At 44.5% G+C, this 21,979-nt stretch overlaps 1 protein-coding gene across 1 annotated transcript in view; it reads left to right on the forward strand.

The window, feature by feature from the left end:
* Positions 1-21,979, forward strand: part of LOC132206903 (uncharacterized) — a 205,547-nt gene that overhangs the window by 8,098 nt on the left and 175,470 nt on the right. Inside the window, exon 3 of the mRNA XM_059642002.1 lies at positions 5,602-5,611. Within this exon, the coding sequence (XP_059497985.1) occupies positions 5,602-5,611 (10 nt within the window). The remainder of the gene's footprint in view (positions 1-5,601; positions 5,612-21,979) is intronic.

The raw sequence follows: 21,979 nt of genomic DNA on the forward strand, positions 1-21,979 counted from the left end.
TTAAAGGGGTCCTCCTCTCCCCAGCCAACCTTTTATGCTTATTATAACTATGGAGCCTCTGGGGATTATCTGTAACCTTTCATGCCAGATCCATTTCATGACATATTTTTGCTCTTCTGATTTCCCTCTTGTGTGCTTCTCCACTTTTTATAGTTATCTAGGGATTCACTTGAGCCTGATAGTTTAAACCCAATGTCTGCCTTCTTCCCTTTCCTGACCAGATCTTCAATGTCGCTTGATATTTCAGGTTATCTGCCTCTGTCATTTCTGTTGTCCAAAAGAGTGGCATTATTAGTCTGTACCTTTCAATCTGTGCTCTGTGAATGTGTGAGTGTAGTTCTCATTCCATGCCTGACAGTTTCTCCAAGAAAATGCATGAGTGTTGTTACTCGTACCTACATGTCCATTCGGTGGTATCAATGTAAGAGTGCAGGCATTAGTCTGCACATGCCAATTTCTGCTCCGTCAATATGCGAGTTTAGTTTCTGTTAGGCAGATGTGAGAATGTAGTTGTCACAATGTACCTGGGAGACTTTGATCTCTGACCATTTGAGTTCAGTTGTCACACTGTACCTGCCAGTTTTTAGTTTGTGAAAAAGAGAGTGTGGTTTTAAATCTGTGACTGTCAGTTTCTCCTAAGTGAGTTTGTTTGTACAATTATCAGTATATTCCTGAAAGATTCTGTTGCATGAATGTGTAATTGTAGTTATCAATCCGTCCATATCAGTCTTTGATGTGTGAAATTATGAGAGGATGTACTAATTTTTCCCCATCCGTCTTCTGTCTTGTGAAAATGGGTGTTTAGTTATCAAGCTGTTTATTTTCATATGTGCTCTGCGAATGTTTGGCAGCAGTTATCACTATCTCAGGAGCACAAAAACTGATGTTTTGGGCCTAGATCCTTCATCAGAGAGGGGGATGGGGAGAGGGAACTGGAGTCAATAGGGAGAGAGGGGGAGGCGGACCAAAGATGGAGAGAAAAGAAGATAGGTAGAGAGGAGAGTATAGGTGGGGAGGTAGGGAGGGGATAGGTCAGTCCAGGGAAGACGGACAGGCCATGGAGGTGGGATGAGGTGGTCGGTAGGAAATGGGGGTGCGGCTTGAGATGGGAGGAATTGATTGGTGAGAGGAAGAACAGGTTAGGGAAGCAGAGACAGGTTGGGCTGGTTTTGTGGTGCAGTGAGGGGAGAGGAAGAACTGGGCTGGTTTTGGGAAGCAGTCGGGGAAGGGAAGATTTTGAAGCTTGTGAAGTCCACGTTGATACCATTGGGCTGCAGGGTTCCCAAGTGGAATATGAGTTGCTGTTCCTGCAACCTTTGGGTGGCATCATTGTGGCACTGCAGGAAGCCCATGATGGATATGTCGTCTGAGGAATGGGAGGGGAATCTGAAATGTTTCGCAACTGGGAGGTGCAGTTGTTTGTTGCGAACCGAGCGGAGGTGTTCTGCAAAATGGGCCCCAAGCCTCCGCTTGGTTTCCCCAATGTAGAGGAAGTCACATTGGGTGCAATGGATACAATATACCACATTGGCAGATGTGCAGGTGAACATCTGTTTGATATGGAAGGTCATCCTGGGGCCTGGGATGGGGGTGAGGGAGGTGTGTGGGGCAAGTGTAGCACTTCCTGCGGTTGCAGAAGAAGGTGTCTGGTGTGGTGTGGTTGGAGGGGAGTGTGGAGCGGACAAGGGAGTCGTGGTGAGAGTGGTCTCTCCAGAAAGAGACAAGGGTGGGGATGGAAAAATGGCTTGGGTGGTGGGGTCAGATTGTAGATGGCGGAAGATTCGAAGGATGATATGTTGTATCCAGAGGTAGGTGGGGTGGTATGTGAGGATGAGGGGGATCCTCTGGGGTCCCCCAACTGTAACCCAAAACCAGCCCAGTTCTTCCCCTCCCCCCCACTGAATCACAAAACCAGCCCAGCTCATCCCCTCTCCCCACTGCAATCCCAAAACCAGCCCACCCTGTCTCTGCTTCCCTGACCTGTTCTTCCTCTCACCCATCCCTTCCTCCCACCTCAAGCCGCACCTCCATCTCCTACCTACCACCTCATCCCGCCTCCTTTACCTGTCCATCTTCCCTGGACTGACCTACCCCTCCCCACCTCCCCACCTGTACGCTCCTCTCTACCTATCTTGTTTTTTCTGCATCTTCGGTCCACCTCCCCCTCTCTCCCTATTTATTCCCGTTCCATCTCCCCATCCCCCTCTCTGATGAAGGGTCTGAGCCCGAAACGTCAGCTTTTGTGCTCCTGAGATGCTGCTTGGCCTGCTGTGTTCATCCAGCTCCACACTTTGTTGTCTTGGATTCTCCAGCATCTGCAGTTCCCATTATCACATCACTCTGTATCTGTCAGGTTCTGCTTGATGAATAAATTTTCAGTCTATCCATGGCAGTTTCTGTTATAAGAATGTCAGAGTTTAGTATCACTCTGTTTCTGCCAGGCTCTGTGATGTCAACGTCTGAACGCTGTTATCAGTTCTTGCACTGTCAGTTTCTGCAACTGTGTGTATGTGAGTGTGGTTGTCAATTTATACCTGCCATTTTCTGGTATGTGAATATGAGAGTTTGAATATTAAACAGTGCCTGCCAGCTTCTGATGTGTCAATATTTGAGTGCAGTTATCAATCTGTTCCTGTGATAACAGGAACTGCAGATGCTGGAGAATCCAAGATAACAAAGTGTGGAGCTGGATGAACACAGCAGGCCAAGCAGGGTCTCAGGAGCTGCTTGGCCTGCTGTGATTGTCCAGCTCCACACTTTGTTATCAATCTGTTCTTGACAGTCTCTGCTATGCAATAGGTGGGATTGAAGCTGTTTGTCATTGTCAGCATTTACGGTGTGAATGTATGAGGGTAGTTATCTATCCGTACCTGTTTGTTGCAGCTGACAAGATAACGTGAATGCAGTTACCAGTCAATGCGAGTCAGTTTCTGCTATGTTAATACATGAATTTAGTTATCAGTCTATGCCTGTGTGTTCCTGTTCTGTGAATGTATGACTGTGATTATCAGTCTCTAGCTCAAAGATTCCTCAATGTGAATACGTGAGTTTAGTTATCGATCTGTACACCGGACCTGAAATGTTAACTCTGTTTTCTCCCTCACAGATGCTGCTGGACCTGCTGAACTTTTCCAGCAACTTTGCTTTTGTTCCTGATTTACAGCTTCCGCAGATAACAAGGGGTGGGGCTGGATGAACACAGCAGGCCAAACAGCATCTTAGGAGCATAATAGCTGACGTTTTGGGCCAAGACCCTTCATCAGAAAAAGGGGGAGGGGAAGAGGATTTTGAAATAAATAGGGAGAGAGGGGGAGGTGGACTGAGGATGGACAGAGGAGAAGATAGGTGGAGAGGAGAGTATGGGTGGGGAGGTAGGGAGGGGATAGGTCAGTCTGGGGAGGATGGACAGGTCAAGGGGGCAGGCTGAGGTTAGGAGGTAGGAAATGGAGGTGCGGCTTGAGGTGGGAAGACGGGATAGGTGAGGGGAAGAACAGGTTAGGCAGGCGGGGATGAGCTGGGCTGGTTTGGGATGCAGTGGGGGGAAGGGAGATTTTGAAGCTGGTGAAATCCACATCGATACCACGAGGCTGCAGGGTTCCCAAGTGGAATATGAGTTGCTGTTCCTGCAACCGACGGGTGGGATCATTATGACACTGCAGGATGCCCATGTTGTCTAAGGAATGGGAGGGGGAGTTGAAATGATTCGCGACTGGGAGGTGTAGTTGTTTATGGCGAACCGAGCTGAGCTGTTCTGCAAAGCAGTCCCCAAGGCTCCGCTTGGTTTCGCCAATGTAGACAAAACCACACCGGGTACAGCTGATGCAGTATACCACATTGACGGATGGGCAGTGGAACATCTGCTTGATGTGGAAAGTCATCTTGGGGCCTGGGATTGGGGTTAGGGAGGAGGTGTGCGGGCAAGTGTAGCACTTCCTGCGGTTGCAGGGGAAGTGCCGGGTGTGCTGGGGTTGGAGGGGAGTGTGGAACGGACAAGGGAGTTGTGGAGAGAGTGGTCTCATCTGAAAGCAGACAAGGGTGGGGTAGTAAAAATGTCTTTGGTGGTCGGGTTGAATTGTAGATGGCTCAAGTGTCAGAGGATGATGCGTTGTATCCAGAGGTTGGTAGGGTGGGATGTGAGGACGAAGGGGGTTCTGTTTTGGCGGTTATTGCGGGGGCAGGGTGTGAGGAATGAGGCGCGGGAAATGTGGAAGACACGGTTGAGGGCATTGCGGACCGCTGCGGGGGGAGCATCCGCAGTTCTTTCGGTTTTTATTTTGTCCGTTTATGCTGTGTGAAACACTGAGTGTGGGTATCTATATGGGCCTTTCAGTTTCTGATTTGTGGATGTATGAGTGCAGATTTACTTTGTACCTGTCAGTTTCTGCTCTGTAAATGTGAGAGCGTAGTTGACAACCTTGTCCTCACAGTTTGTGCCGTGTGAATGAATGCAGTTATGTATCTGTCTCTGCCACTTTCTGTTGTGAGAATGTGAGAGTGCAGGAATCAATCTGTACCACTCAGTTAATGCAAGTGGAATGAGGGAGTGTAGGTATCATGTACATGTCCGTGTTATCATCAACCTGTTCCTGTCAGTTTCTGCTATCCGGGTACCTGAGTATAGATGTCATTCTCTGTCAGTCAGTTTCTACTCAGTGAATATGTGTCTGAAATTATCAGTCTGTCCATGACACTGTTTTGCGATGTGAATGTTTAGTTATCAATCGCTCTCCGTCAATTTCAGTTTGGAGAGCCTGAGAGTGTAGTGATTACTTGTTTTAATACATTCTGATCAGATACTCAACTACAACAGCAATCATCCCAATATCTACTAATGGAGCTGCAACAAAACACTGTTCAAGTGAGCCACAACACACTGCAGCATCCAGAGCTGCGTAAAGATGAGGAAGAACACGATACAGTGACTATAGAAACGAAGGTTACCTGAAAAGCATTGTCCTTCGACACCTGCATAACAGACGACAAATGGATAACACAGCACGTCCAGAGACACTAGTCACCTGACCAAACATGAAAAACATATCAGAAATGAGCACCATATTGCCCCGAGCCAACAACCAGAACTGACAGAACCAACGTTATTTGCACGATATCGTGCACAGATGCCAAAAACAGTACAAAGGCCAAACTGGTAGGAAACTAGCCATCATGATTCGTAGACACAAACTAGCTACCAAGAGACATGGCCAACTATCATTCATCTCAATGCACATGGACAAAGAGGGACACCAATTTGACTGGGACAACTTAGTTATCTGAGGAGAAGCCAACCAAAGACATGCACGAGACTTCCTGGAGGCCTGACATTCAAACTGGAATGCCATTAACAAATGCGTAGAGCAGGATCCCATACACCAACCACTGAGAAACAAATCCAGAAGTGATGTCAGCCATCCCAGCAAACTGCAGCACATAAACAGCCACCAGGACACAACAGCAACGCATCACCAGAGGTGCACTGAAGGTATAATGTAGCTGGTGACAAAATGTCTCTAAACAAGCAACAAGCTTGTTGAGCAATTCAACAACAGCATAGTTATTAATCTGACCCCAACGGTTCATGCAATGCAAATGTGACAGCAGCTATCATTGTGTAGCCGCCAGTTTCTGCAATTTGAATGTCACTGTTATCAATCTCTGAGTTTCTGCTTGGTGACCATGTGAGTGCAGTTATCAATAACGGCCTGTCAGCTTCTACTCTGTGAATATGAGAGTAGTTACCAAACTGTATCTGTCAGCTAATGCTTTGTGAAACTGGGAAGGCTGACTCCAGAATCTGCAGCTCTTGCTAGCTCTAAAGTGATCGTCAATCAGTTCCTATCAATTTCTTCTGTATGGATGTGTGCATGTAGAGCAACCTGTACCTATCAGTACCTCATAATTTGCAAGTAAAGTTATCAATATGTACCTGTGGGAATCTACTTTGTGAATATTTGAGTATAGTTGTCAAACTGTACCCGTCGGTATTTTTTAAATCTGTGGATATGCAGTTATAAAACTGTACCTGTCACTTTATGGTCTGTGAAATTGGGAGTTGTCATCAATATGTAGCTGCCAGTTTCTGCTGTGTGGATATGTGAAAGTAGTTATCGTTCAGTTGCTGTCAGTTTGCTATGTGAATGTGAGTGTTGTTTACTAACCTGTGTATCCCAGTTTCTATGATGTGAATGTGTGAATATCTTTATGAATCTTTAGCTGTCGGTTTCTGCAATGTCAATATGTGAGTCTCGTCATCCTTTTTCTTTTGTATGCATTTGCAATACAAATGAGTGAGGTTAGGCATCAATCCATACTGGTCATTTTCTACTTGTAAAAGTGGCTTAATTGTCAGCAGCCAGTAATATTCTTAGTGGAGGTATGATTCATTATGTGATAATTGCTAGTAGAGTAATTTTACATAGATTTCATTCAGATACTGAGTGTATAATTTCAGTTTATCCATCTTCAAAAATGGTGTAAAAGTCAATGGGTGATGAATGCTGAAATTTGTTGGAACTGTGTATGTGGAATGGAGAGATAAGAAAAATAAAGTTTAATTTCTCCAACCTTGTTCTCCTGTTGGAAAAATTTGAACATATCTGTTGGAAATTAAGCTCACTGTGTGTCTGACTCAATCTGCTCTGTGACTGCGGAAAGGATGATCTCTGCTCTGACAGTGGGAACATCCCTGCTGTTTATCAGAAGGATCTGCTCACAATTGCCTCTGCACTGAAGAAATCTTACTTTGTCTTGGTCTTTCAAGTGTTTTTTTTCTGTGGGAAGACAGAAGAGATAGTTCGTGTAAAGCAACATCAATTGGGTTTGACAATGTTAAACTGATCAACACAACATTTAGTTAATAATCATTTGGATATATTCATATAACTAGGAATTCTAACATAACTATGGGTCTTGATCCAATCTTGCCCTGAGCTGCTCCTTGTCTGATCATTTCTAAAAACTTCAACACCATTTGAATGAGCTCCTGAAAGTAAATGATACCTGTACAGCTCCATGACTGGAACCACCCAGTGGAAGCTTGTCAGTGGATGTGAGTTTAGTTATTGATCTATTAATGTCAGTTGCTACTTGGTGAATGTGTGAGAGTAGTTATCAATGTGTCCCTCTAGGTCTTTGGTAATTATTCATGTATTACACAGCAGAGGCTGACAGGGACAGAATGATCAGGAATTATTGATCAATTAAAATTATACAGCACAGAAGGTGGCCATTTGGCTCATTATATCCATGCTGACACAAACACCCCAAAATGGCCATCATAAAATCCGATCTTCTTGCAAACATCCCATAGCCCTGCAGCTTGCAGACTGAATGTGGAGGTCCAGGTATGTTCTTACAAGAGTTGAGAATCTCTGCTATCAGCAACTCAGAAAGCGTATTTGAGATAAGCACCCTCTCATAAAAATGGTTTTCCTCCCATCATCTCTCATCGTCCTGCCACTTCACTTCATCTACACCCAATGGTTTTTAAACTCAATGCCAAGGGAAACAGATTCCCCCTGTCGACTCTATCACTGCCCATCCCAACTGCCTCAATCATGGCACTCCCAGCTTTCACTGTTCAAACTAATATAGCTCCAACCTCTGCAATCACTGCTCATAGCTATAACTCTCCAGCCATGGCAACATTCCAGTAAATCTTCTCTGCAATATATCCAGAGCAATAACGTTTTCCTGTAATGTGGTGACCATCGCGGCGCACAATACATCAGTTCCAGCCTCACCAGTGTCTTACATAATTTCATCGTTATAGCCCGACTTTTGTGTTGTATACCTCTGCCAAAAAAGGACAGCATTCTATATACCTAGTTTCACAATCTCATCCACCTGTACTGCTATTTTCATACTCCATTACACTTGCACACCAAACCACTCATTTTATGTACAATTTCCACACCACCTCATGTATTCCTATTTTGTGTCCTTGCACCTCCTGAAATGCATTACCTCACATTTATCAGAGTTGAACTCCATATGCCACTCATCTGCCCCTTCCACCAAAACTTCTATATCATTTTGGAGCTGACAGCTATCCTCTGCACTACCAGTACACTGTTAAATTTTTGTGCTGGCTGAAAATTTCCCAATTGTATCCCCATGTTCAAGTCCAAGTTGTTATCATATAAAACAAACAGCAGAAGTCCCAACACTGAGCTGTGAGAAACACCACTTGAAACAGCTTTCGGTTTACAAGGGCAGCCATTGACCATTTGATTCCTGTTGCTAAGCAAACTTTGCTTCCAATTTAGCACATTGCTCCGTATCCCAAAAGCCTTTCCATTTCTGATTCATCTGCTGCATGGTACTTTATCAAATGTCTTACTAAAATCCATGTAGTTAACGTGCATTGCACTATCCTCACACATTCACGTGGCATTCACTGACAGGTATTGATTGAGAACTAAAATCACACATCCACATTGTGAAAACTGACAGGGACTGATTGAAAAATACAATTGCACCTTCACACAGCAATCAGTGTCTATTCTGTTATACAGATGTGAGCTTTGTAATTGACCTGTTGATAATGATGTGTGAACATGCAACGTGAATATTTGAGTGCAAATTTCAATCTGTATCTGTCCACGTCTGCTCTGGGAACCTGAGAACGTAGTTATTCGTCTGCAACTATCAGTTTTTGTGATGTGAATATACAAATGCAGTTATGAATTTGTAATGCTTTCCTCTCCGTGAATATGAGAATACAGTTATCTATTTCTACCTATCATTCTTGGCTATGTGCATATACGGACATTGTTATCAATCTGTCCCTGTCATTACCTGCAGTGTGAATGTTGAAGTGCAGTTGTAAACCTTTTCCAATCAGTTTCTGTGATTTAAATATGGAAAAATAATTGTTATTTCCCCCTATCAGATTCTACTCTGTGAATATAAGTGCCTTGTTGTGCCATTTTATGCCTCATGCGGCTTGGGAGTGTTACTGTGAGTTTCTTCTGATCGGTTTCTGCTTTGTGAATATCAGAGTGCAGCAATATTGTCAAAGTCCATCTGGGAAACAGACCTTTGGTCCAACAGTCCATGCTGACCACAGGTATCAATTTCATTCCTTTCCTTTCAGCATCTGTTTGTTGTATGAGAGGGAGATTTCTAATGAGGTGCCAATCTGAATTAAAGATGGGTATTGGGCTAAGTGACACTGTCCTTTTCCAAATGTCTGCTTGTGTTTCTAGCTCTGCATGTATGATTGGATTCCCTTTATGAGGTGTATTACAAACAATTATATCATTATAACACTAAATTATAATACATTAATCAGAAAGAGAGTGTGGGCATTCTTCTGAAATAGTCAGTCTCCCACTGAGATTATAAATGTTGTTACTGTTGGTTTTCATCAGCATCGGGCTGACGGTCAGCATGGGATCGATTCAGTCTCTGGCATTGTGTGTCAATGTATTCCTCATGCGTTGTCATCATATTTAACATGGGTAATGAGTGGGTAATGTTGCATTGAACATGTTACTTGTCGGAACTGCTGACATTCTTCTATTGTTCAGATCTCTGCTGCTCAACATGAATGAGATTTTACCCAATGCCATATAATCAGATCACGTAAATTAAACTATTTTAATACCTTTGTCAGTCTCTGACTCTGTAGTTGCAGTTTGGTTACTGTCCGGTTTATGATAGTAAGTTTTGTTCTGGATTGGTCAGTCACCCAAAAACTGAATGTGTATTTATTCCTCCTGTAACAAAATCATGAGATCAGCGTTTCTTCAATCTATTTCCAATAAACTCCAGCTATCTGTATCTGTTCACGACACCATTTGCTTTCTTCTTTGGTCCATTTAACAACATCTTTATGCAGTACTTCTGTACAAGATGAGAGCTGCTTTTTAATTTGTACATCTTTGGAAGCAAATTAAATTGTCATGTTTATTTCATTTTAAACTTGGCCTACTATATATTTCCTTCAGTTTCAACAAAGGAAATTGATGCACTAGTTACATGTCCAAATCTAAGACATGGTGTGATATTTGGAGGCATATTTAATCTGGATTTCAATTTACTTCTTGAGCTATTTCATTAGAATTCATCATTGATCATGCAATCGATTCAGTATTTTCTGATGTAGTGAACATTACGAATTCACTTTATGCCAAGCTGATACCTTATACTTAATCCTCAAGGAAAGTATTCACATACTGGGATTGAAGTACTTCGCTCTTATCCTGTCCTATTAATGCGTAATGAAAGGGGAGCTCTCCGACCCATGTGATATTTAAGAGAAATGGCATTTTCTTTTGTTTTTGCCTGGGTATCTACTAACCTGGCAGCATCTCCACACTTTGTAAGTTATTCTGTACCTACTGTGCACTGGCACAAGAGCTGCTGTTATGAAACAAGACAGACAGATACACTCAATTGATCCTATTTCTATCTTCCTGTATTGCGTTACTGAGCAGATTAAGTATTTCTTGTAAAGTGGAGAGCCAATTACCACCATGGCAGAGGACAGAGTTTTTGGTTCATCTCTTCTTTCGCAAATGTGAAACAGCCTATGTTCTTCAGTTGTTTGTGCCTCCAGCATTTATAAGCAAGTGAAAATGCAAGGCATTGCAACTGAAATGAGTCTGTGCTTTTCTTCAAAGTTGAGGACAGAGAAGCAATGGACCTTTGCCAAGGATACATTGCAGAGTCTAACCGCTGTGGTGATATCAAAGGATATTTTCAGGAGGAGATTAATATTATTCAACATTGCATAGTGACACAAGTCTTGGAATGCTGCTAAAGTTAAGATGTTAATTTAGTATGTTATTGCCAAAGAGGAAGTGCAATGAACAAATCAACTGCATTGCGGCTGACTGACCACAATGTTGCTTGTGCAGGAAAGAAAATTAGTTTTCTTACTTCGAATTTGTCTTATGGCGCGGACATTAAACATGCTCGGTGTTGAACTTTTGTTTTCTGTCATTCAGTGGGCACAACTGGAACCGTCAAACTGAATTTACTGAAGAATAAACACCGTTGAACAATCTTTGCAAAATATAAGTGAGGACGGTTATATTGTGATATTGCTTGTTCGAAAAAAATGGCATGAAGCTTGCTTATGTTTTATGTAAAAATTCAGGTGGATTGTCAAGAGGAACACAGAGCTATTTGAACAAAATTTAAGCTAATTTGAAAACAAAAGGTCTCTGATTATAAAGTCCTCTTGCTTAATATAAAATTTAAAAAAATCTGATCATGCTTGGTGAAGAAATTGACAACTGATAAAGGTGAGGATGATACTTCCTCTGCAAACATGACACATTCATGGAATTTGAATACTGGCTGAATTGATGTAGAATTGTCGGCTGGTTGTTTCTAAACAGTGCAGATTCAGAGAGAGAAAGGACTGTTTGCTGTGCTGCAGACATCTATGAATATATGTGTGTGAGTGGTAGTCATTGACTCGTACTTGTTGGTAGCTGTCATGTGAAGATATGAGCGTAATCATCAAACTGTCCCTCAGTTTCTGCTGTGAAATATGAGAGTTTAGTTATCAACCTATATCCATCAATTGCTCTTTCATGAATGTGAAAGTGTTACAAATATGTCCCTGTCAAATTTGTCTGTGAATATGCAAATGTAGTTATCAATCTACATATGCTTATGCTTTTGCTTTCCTGTCATGTGTGCATGTATTTATCAGCCTGTACCTGCCAGTTTTTGTAGTCTGAATGTGTATGTAATTATCTTTTTGTCCCTGTCATTTTCTGATATGTGAATATGAGTGCGCCGTTATCAATAAGTGCCTGTCAGTTTCTTCTCTCTGGCTGTGCAAGTGTTTTTCCCCATTTGGCCCCGTCAGATCCTGTCCTGTAAATCTGAGAGATGAGTTATTAGGCTATGCCTGATGCTATCTGGTTTGTGAATGCGTTTATCATTCTCTCCCTGTATTAATTTCTAGGGTAGGTTTTCTGTCTTATATCGACTTGCTCTGTCTCTGGTCTGGACAGATATAGAGTTTAATGTTCATTTGCTGTTGCAAGCTCACTGTATGAGACATTCTTAATTGTACAGTCAACAATCTGGGTTATCTGCTTGAATGTAGGTTATTCTCTGTATCGTTTCAGGTCACTACTTGATTTCCTTCTGATCTATTTAATAGCAAAGTTTATATTCAGTAGAAGTGTATCAGATGGTTTTCACTATTCAGCTTGTAGTTTTATGCAAACAAATGCAATGTCAATGTCAATGTCAATTTCAATCTGAAACTTATCCTGACATGCAATTTCTCCAGTTTGTACAAAAGGAAATGATACTTTAATTATCTCTCCAAGTCGATGAGATGGTGACACACAGAGAGGTGAAATTAATCTCTTGTTCAATATATTTCTTGAACTACTTCTTGATAATTCAGTGTGTCAAAGAACAAAAAAAAAATTCAGCAGAGAGGAACAGGCTCTTTGGCCCTCCAAGTCTGTGCTGATCCATATCCTCTATCTAAACCTGTCACCTATTTTCCAAGGATGTGTATCCCTCTGCTCCCTGTCCAGTCACCTATCTGTCTACATAGATATTAAAGGACACTATAATGCACTCCTCTACCACCTCCGCTGGCAACACATTCCAGGCACCCAAAGCCTTCTGTGTAAAGAATTTTCCATGCATATCATCTTTAAATTTTTGCCCCCTCACCTTGAAATCATGACACGTAGTCATAGAGTTGCACACTCTTGGAAAAAGCTTCTTGCTATCCAACCCGTCAATCCATCTCATGACTGTGTCGGCCTCAATCAAGTCCCCCCTCAACCTCCATCTTTCTCATGTAAATAATCCTAATCTACTCAAACTCTCTTCATAGCTCGCACCCTCCATACCAGGCAACATCCTGGTGAACCTCCTCTGCACCTTCTCCAAAGCATCAACATCCTTTTGGTAATGTGGTGACCTGAACTGAAAACAATATTCCAAATGTGTTCAAACCAAAGCCCTATACAACTGTAACATGACCTGACAACTCTTGCACTAAATGACCCACCCGACAAAGGAAAGAATGCAGTATGTCTTCTTGACCACTCTATCGACCTGTGTTGCCACCTTCAGGGTGCAATGGACCTGAACACCCAGATCTCTCTGAGCATCAATTTTTGCCAGGGCTTTTCCATTTACCACATAGTTCGCTCTTGAAGTGGATCTTTCAAAATGCATCACCTCGCATTTGCCTGAACTGAACTCCACAAAATTTGTCCTTTTTTTTTACCCAAACACGGTGAATGAGTGATATTCACATTATGAACACGGGAGTGCATGTCCACACGAGGATTTAGGTATTTCGCTCACATTCTTTTCCATTTGTCGCTTATCATGAAAGGCTAGCTCTCTGACCTGAAATCCGTGAGTGGAAAGCATCTTCATTGTTACACTGTGAGGTTTGCAATATACATGATCTTCATGGCTGTTAGACGGTGTGACACGTGTGATGGGGATAGTCTATATATTTACAACACAGTGGAGTGTGTGTGTGTGCCAGAAAGTGTGTGCATACACTCTGCTGGCATTCTATGTCAGGCTTTGGGACAGGATGTGCATTTGGAAGGCACATTAATTAATTAAATTAAAAGATGAATGCTGTCCTGCTCAGTTACTGATGATAACGTGAATGTTTTCTTCCATATCTGTCCTCATTATCTGCTATATGTTTGGTTGGTGTAACTATGTAACAGCATGAACTATTTCTTCACCTCGACAGTAAGTTTGAAAACATGCTTAATCAGTGTAGATTTACTGCCGTTCTTTTGTGTCTATTTCAGACGAAAATTCAGTCTATTCATTTTCAAAAATGCCGTAAATGCCAATAGGCTACAAATGATCTTTTTTTGAAACAGGGTGGTGTGTTGAGAAAACAGAGGAAGGGGAAAAAACTATTTTTATTTTGTTGGTTGTGTTTGACTGTTGGCTTGCATGCATGTCACCAGAAATTGAGTTGAATGTATCTCTGACTCAATTTGCTCTGTGCCTGTGGAAAGGGTGTTCTCTGCTTGGAGATGGTAACATACCTGTTGGTTGTTCGAAGGAGCTGGTCACCCTTGGCTTGGTACCAAGCACACATAACATTGTCTTGTTCCTGCAAGTGTTTTCCTGGGGGAAGACAGAAGTGTTTACTCCTGTAAATCAACATCAATTAAGTTTTACAATATCAAAAAGATTACTGTAATACTCAGTTAATAATTAGTAGGATGTTTATTTTCTTTAACTTCTTCTGAAGAACAGTGCTCCAAAAGCCTGTCATTTCAAAAGAACCTGAGAGATGATGACAGTGTCATGAGACATCTACCTTTTCTTTAAAGTCATCAATTCAAATGCAGGTCAGATTCCATTTTAACTTTCAGCTGCGCCTTGTCTAAGGATATTTTTTTAAAAATATATCTCCTTCGAAAGCAATTGAGTAAAATCTAGAAATGGAACGATAACTGTACAGCTCCACGTGAGGTGCTAACCAGAGCCACTGCAATGTCTGCGCAGTTCATGTTACCAAATCCCAATGCACTAACTGTAGAATATAGTGACTCAATCCATGACCTTTACAGGGTTCTTATTATTTCCAGTCTTGTCTGTGTTTCGACTTTGACTGCACAATGTCAACAAACAGCATGAAACAGAAGCCAAACAATGAATTTCCATCAGTGGTTGGGGATTTGAAAACCACAAGACTGACCCCCAGCATCTTCTTGCCGCTGTGACTCCCTCAGCAGGCCCACACACAGCCCGAGAAAGGCCTCCCTCTCCCCGCCCCCAGGCCGCTCTCTCTCCAAGTTCCGGGACCAGTTCCTGCCCCGCTCGGCCTCTTACCAACAGCCCCCGGTTCTCCCTGAACTGAGCCCGAATCAATGCCGGTCTCGGAGCCCCCCTCTGTGTCCCAGACTCACATCTCGATGCGCTGCCGGAAGGAGCCTGCTGCTCCCTCGCTTCCCTGGGCGCTGGTCTCTCCATTGCGGTCTGTTTCAAACAAACGGCTTCCACTCACTGAGTAAATGCCCCTCAATGGCAGCGCAGGGGGAGGGCCTCACGCATGCGCTCCTCTCAACAGCCAAATGCACTTCGTTTTCGTTAGGGACATCGCGCATGCGCTACTTTTGCAAATAATTCCCAGAAACAGAAATCAATTGATCATTTCCCCAGAGATAATGGGAACTGCAGATGCTGGAGAATTCCAAGATAATAAAATGTGAGGCTGGATGAACACAGCAGGCCAAGCAGCATCTCAGGAGCACAAAAGCTGACGTTTCCCGCCTAGACCCTTCATCAGAGAGGGGGATGGGGAGAGGGAACTGGAATAAATAGGGAGAGAGGAGGAGGCAAACCGAAGATGGAGAGTAAAGAAGATAGGTGGAGAAAGTATAGGTGAGGAGGTAGGGAGGGGATAGGTCAGTCCAGGGAAGACGGACAGGTTAAGGAGGTGGGATGAGATTAGTAGGTACCTGGGGGTGCGGCTTGGGGTGGGAGGAAGGGATGGGTGAGAGGAAGAACCGGTTAGGGAGGCAGAGGCAGGTTGGACTGGTTTTGGGATGCAGTGGGTGGGGGGGAAGGGCTGGGCTGGTTGTGTGGTGCAGTCGGGGGAGGGGACGAACGAGGCTGGTTTAGGGATGCAGTAGGGGAAGGGGAGATTTTGAAACTGGTGAAGTCCACATTGATACCATATGGCTGCAGGGTTCCCAGGCGGAATATGATTTGCTGTTCCTGCAACCTTCGGGTGGCATCATTGTGGCAGTGCAGGAGGCCCATGATGGACATGTCATCTAGAGAATAGGAGGGAGGGTGGAAATGGTTTGCGACTGGGAGGTGCAGTTGTTTGTTGCGAACTGAGCGGAGGTGTCCAGCAAAGCGGTCCCCAAGCCTACGCTTGGTTTCCCCAATGTAGAGGAAGCCGCACCGGGTACAGTGGATGCAGTATACCACATTGCTTCCCTAAACCAGCCGAGTTCGTCCCCTCCCCCGACTGCACCACACAACCAGCCCAGCTCTTCCCCCCCCACCCACTGCATCCGAAAACCAGTCCAACCTGTCTCTGCCTCCCTAACCGGTTCTTCTTCTCACCCATCCCTTCCTCCCACCCCAAGCCGCACCCCCAGCTACCTAGTAACCTCATCCCACCTCCTTGACCTGTCCGTCTTCCCTGGACTGACCTATCCCCTCCCTACCTCCCCACCTATACTCTCTCCACCTATCTTCTTCACTCTCCATCTTCGGTCCGCCTCCCCCTCTCTCCCTATTTATTCCAGTTCCCTCTCCCCATCCCCCTCTCTGATGAAGGGTCTAGGCGGGAAACGTCAGCTTTTGTGTTCCTGAGATGCTGCTTGGCCTGCTGTGTTCATCCAGCCTCACATTTTATTATCCTGATCATTTCCCCAATTCACTTTACACCTAGTTTCAGCAAAGCAACTGGGGGCTGTGGGGGAAAGAGCGGAGACCGTTTGTATATAATGAGTTTTCTTTCCCACGATTCAATACCAATTCGCAAAAAAAAGAGCGTGAAACAGAAGCTAAACGATGAGTTTCGATCGTTTCCCGGACCATGTTAATAACTCTCTCCCTCCGGCTCTCACATTCTGGTGGGCAAGTGGAGTCGCTAACGGCCATTCGGCCCGTTAGATGTGCTCCCTAATTCAAAACATCACGCCTAATCTTATGATAACAAAGTGTGGGGCTGGATGAACACAGCAGGCCAAGCAGCATCTCAGGAACACAAAAAGCTGGCGTTTCGGGCCGAGGCGCTTCATCAGAAAATGGGGAGGGCGAGAGGATTCCGAACTAAATACGGAGAGAGGGGGAGGCGGACCGAAGATGGATAGAGGAGAAGGGATGTGCAGAGGAGACAATGGGTTGGGAGGGAGGAAAGGGATCGGTCAGTCCGGGGAGGACGGACAGGTCAAGGGGGCGGGACGAGGTTAGTAGGTAGGAAACGGAGGTGCAGCTTGAGGTGGGAGGAGGGGACAGGTGAGAGGAAGAACAGGTTGGGCAGGCTGGTACGAGCTGGGCTGGTTTTTTGATGCAGTGGGGGGAGCGGAGATTTTGAAGCTGGTAAAATCCACATTGATGCCATTGGGCTGCAGGGTTCCCAAGCGGAATATGAATTGATGTTCATGCAACCTCCAGGTGGCATCATTATGGCACTGCAAGATGCCCAGGATGGACATGTTGTCTGAGGAATGGGCCCAAGCTATGCCTGCCTCTTTGTGGCTTATGTAGAACAGTCCCTCTTCTGCAGCGACACTGGCCCCAAACCCCACCTCTTCTTCCGCCACATTGATGAATGTATCGGCGCTGCCTCATGCTCCCAAGAGGAGCTCAAACAGTTCATCCATTTCACCAACACCTTCCACCCCAACCTCAAGTTCACCTGGACCATCTCCAACACATCCCTTTCCTTCCTGGACCTTTCTGTCTCCATCTCAGGTGACCACGTATAAACCGATGTCCATTTCAAGCCCACCGACTCCCACAGCTACCAGGTATACGCCTCCTCCCACCCACCCTCCTGCAAAATTTCCATCCCCTATTCCCAATTCCTTTGCCTCTGCTGCATCTGCTCCCAGGATGAGGCAATCCACTCCTGCACAACCCAGATGTCATCGTTCTTCAAGGGCCGCAACATCACCCCCGCAAGCAATCGAGAACACTGTCGACCGTGTCTCCCGCATTTTCCGTGCCATATCCCTCACACCACGCCCTCACAATAATTGCCCCAAGCGAATCCCAAAGTCCTCTGGCTTTCTGTAAGAAGGCAACGAGTGGTGGTTGATGGAAAATATTCAGCCTGGAGCCCGGTCATTAGTGGTGTGCCTCAAAGATCTGTTTTGGGGCCACTGCTGTTTGTCATTTTTGTTAATGACTTGGATGCAGTCATTGGTGGATGGGTTAGTAAGTTTGCAGAATACTCTGAATTCGGTGGAGTGGTGGACAGTGTGGAAGAATGTTGCAGTTTGCAGGGAGACTTGGAGAAACTGCAGAATTGGGCCGAAAGTTGGCAAATGGAGTTCAATATCGATAAATGTGAGGTGATTGACTTTGGGAGGAATGATAGGAAAGTAGAATACTGGATCAATGGAAAGATTCTTGGTAGTGTGGTGTGCAGAGGGATCTTGGTGTCCATGTACATAGATCCATGAAAGTTGCCACCCATGTTGATACTGCTGTTAAGAAAGCTGATGGTGTGATAGGTTTGATTGGTAGAGGGATTGCGTTCCGAAGCCATGATGTCATGATGCAATTGTACAAAATGCTCATTCGGCCTCATTTGGAATATTGCGTGCAGTTCTGGTCGCCCCATTACAGGAAGGATGTGGAAGCATTGGAAAAGGTGAAAAGGAAATTTACCTGGATGATGCCTGGTCTGGAGCGCAGGCCCTATGAAGAAAGGCTGAGGGACTTGGGTCTGTTCTCATTGGAGAGAAGAAGGCTAAGAGGTGATTTAATAGAGACATACAAGATGATCAGTGGATTAGATAGTGAGAGTCTTTTTCCAAGGATGATGACTTCAGTTTGTACAAGGGGGCATAGCTACAAATTGAAGAGTGATAGATTTAAGACAGATATCAGAGGCAGGCTCTTTACTCAGAGAGTGGTAAGGGCATGGAATACCATGCCTGCCAATGTAGTTAACTCAGCCACATTAGGGGCATTTAAACAGTCCTTGGATAAGCAGATGAATAATGATGGGATAGTGTTGGGGAGGGGTTTAGATTAGTTTGCAGGTCGGAGCAATATTGAGGGCTGAAGGGCCTGTTCTGCACTGTATTGTTCTATGTTCATTACCGCCCCACCAACCTCCGATACAACGCATCATCCTCCAACACTTCTGCCATCTACAATCCGACTCCACCACCAAAGACATTTTTCCCACCCAACCCTTGCCTGTCTTCTGGAGAGACCAGTCTCTCCGTGACTTGCTTGTCCAATCCCACTACACCCGGCACTTTGCCCTGCAACCACAGGAAGTGCTACACTTGCCCCCACACATCCTCCCTCACCCCCATCCCAGGCCCCAAGGTGACTTTCCTCATCATGCAGATGTTCACCTGCATGTCCGCCAATGTGGTGTACTGCATCTGCTGTACACAGTGTGGCTTTCTGTACATTGAGGAAACCAAGCGGAGGCTTAGGGACTGCTTTGCGGAACATCTATGCTCGCAGTAAACAACTGCACCTCCCAGTCGCGAACCAGTTCAACTCCCCTCCCCATTACTGTGTCCTTAATTTCACCCAGGAAGGCACGGTATAATGTGCATAAATGTAAGGTTATACACATTGGTCACAAAATAAAAGGAAGGCACTTTATTTTCTGGACGTCGATAAATGGACACAGTGGAATTTTCAATGAGACCTGGGTGCCCTCACAAATCAATCACTGAAATTAAGCATGTAGGTGTGGCAGGCAGTGAGAAAGACAACAGGTATGTTTTCCTTCATGGAGAGAGAACTAGAGTACAGGAGAAAAGTAGAAATTGTGACAATTTAACAGAGCATCTGTGAGACAACACCGAGAATATTGACAGCAGCTGTGGCCTCCTTATCTGGGAAGGATGGTGTTACTATAAAGGTAGTTTTAGTGGGCAGATTGCTGGGATGAAAGGAGAGATTGAATTGTTTGTGTTCTTATGTACTTAAATTCAGAATAATGAGGGATTTTCTTAGAAATCTGTAAGACACTGGCAGACATAAACAATATAAATGCTGGAAAAATATTCCTGATGGTGTGAGTAACATTTTTCAGAGATGGGATAGGACATTTAGGGCTGAGAAAGGGAGAGATTTCTTCATACAGAGAACGGTATGCCTCTGGAATTCTCTACCACGGAAATCAGCTACATCCAACACACTATATGATTTCAAAATGTTATTGGGTGTAGCAATTGTGAATAAAGGGAATCAAGGTATAATTGGCTTAATGGCAATAGAGAGAGAGTGAAGGTGGAGGTCTGTTTGTTTTTAACACTGGGGGCCTGTCACCAGTGGTTTCCACAGGGATTAGTACTGGCTCTGTTTTTGTTTGTCATTTATAAAAATAATTGGAATCAGAATATAGAAGGCATGGTAAGCACGTTTGTGAATGCTGGCAAAGTTAGTAGCAGAGTGAGTGGAGAAGGTTTTCTGAGATTACAAAGGGATCGTGATCCAATCGGTTGGGCTGCAAAATGGCGCTCAACTGGATAACTGTGAGGTTTTGCATTTTGGTGCAACATACAAGGGTAGGCCTTGTACAATTAATGGGTAGTGTTGTAGAACAGAAGGACCGAGAATTCTTTTCAGTCTGCATCACACCTCAACAGGAAGGTGAAGAAGGTGTTTGGCACGCTTTCCTTCACTGCTCAGTCCCTTGAGTTTAGGAAGTGACAATCACATTGACGTTACACAGGGCATTGGGTGAGGCCAGTTGGCCATTTAGAGGAAGGACAGAATTAAGTTGGAGACCGATCAAAAGAGGTTCACCAGTAATTGCCGAGTATGTAGGTTTCAAGTTATACAGAAAAGATGGAAAGGCTGGGAGTTTTTTTTTCACTAGAGTGTAGCATGTTGAAAGTCAGCTTATAGAAGTTCATAAAATAATGAGGGGATGAGACAGAGTTAATGGCAGTTGTCTTTTGCCTGGGATGGGGGAATTGAGGAACGGCGTGAACATTTTTACAGTGACAGGAGAGAGATTAAAACAAAAGACACGAGGGTTTTATTGTCACAGAGCCTGCTGCAAGTGGAATGAACTTCCTGAGGAAACGGCCCATGTGTCTACAAATACAGCCTTGAAACGGCGTTTGGAAAAGTAGGTAAACATGATAGATTTGAAAAGAAACAGGCCAGGGACAGGCAGGTGGAACTAATTCAGTTTGGCATTATATTCGGCATGTTATGTTTGGACTGAAGGTTATGCATCCTTGCTGAACGACTCCATATGAGAGAAAAACGGACACAGGCTATTGAGTTAGATGGCCTGCCATTTTCATGATGAGTTGGAGGAGAGGTTTGAAGGGCCGATTGGTTCGGCCAAGTTGCCTTTATTTGTGTTTCTATGTCTGATTACTTCCAGAACCGATGTTGAGTATTGTCACCGGAATGTAAATTTTGAAAAAAAACTGATCTGGGTGATCAATATAACTTCAAACCAGATGATTGGCTTTTGCAGCTGAATGTGGAGAAGAGCGAATCTCCAGCACACCGGCCTCAGAGAGTTTAACAGTTCCTGAGGGGAAAATCTCCAACGAACTCCCTGATATCGAGCAAAAGCTGAAAGGAAAACAAATTATATCCTTCCATATTTACATTTGGCGATGTTTCTGGCCTGTGACTGTGTGGATGTGAATATTGAATCAGAGAGACTTTGGGAAAAGGGCGGGCGTGTTAGTCTAACGTCACTGTGTTTGTCTGTCCGCTCATATCATGATATTTCCGAATCTCTCTTGTGCAGATCGAAAATATTTTCAATTCCATTTATCCACCTGCTCCCCACTAAACCCGAAAGCTAGAATTCAAAGCTGTGTATTTGTTGATTTCAAGATTTCAGTCCAAAAGTGAGGATAATGCCAGCGCTCAGCTCAGAGAGCGCGATCAGAGCAGCAGCAAAATGCGTGTAACTCGACAACGGAGCCGTCAATTCGAGTGAAAACTTTTTGGCCGCGAACCTCCCCGTGTCATGGTCAAGAACGATCGAGCCTGGCTCTCTGTAGATGCGGAATTGCAGAGGAATTGGAGAGTTTCTGTCGAGAGAGAAACACAGAGCGGCAGCAGGAGCTGAGGGCAGGTTGTCTCCGCGCCGTCCGCTCGCTGCCTTTAAGTTGCTCAGTGCCGCCACCAGCAGCTTCATCGCTGACCCAGCTCAGTCTGACAGAGAGAGATTCAGCGCAGAGTTCCCGACATGAGCGACAGTGCAGCCGCCGAAACGGCTCCTCCAGCCTCCGCCAGCACCAAACCCAAGGCTCCCAAGAAGAAGAAGGCGGCGGCTCCCAGGAAGAAACCAGCCGGTCCC

This window comes from Stegostoma tigrinum, chromosome 44 (assembly GCF_030684315.1).
Source record: "Stegostoma tigrinum isolate sSteTig4 chromosome 44, sSteTig4.hap1, whole genome shotgun sequence".
In the NCBI taxonomy this organism is placed as follows: Eukaryota; Metazoa; Chordata; class Chondrichthyes; order Orectolobiformes; family Stegostomatidae; genus Stegostoma; species Stegostoma tigrinum.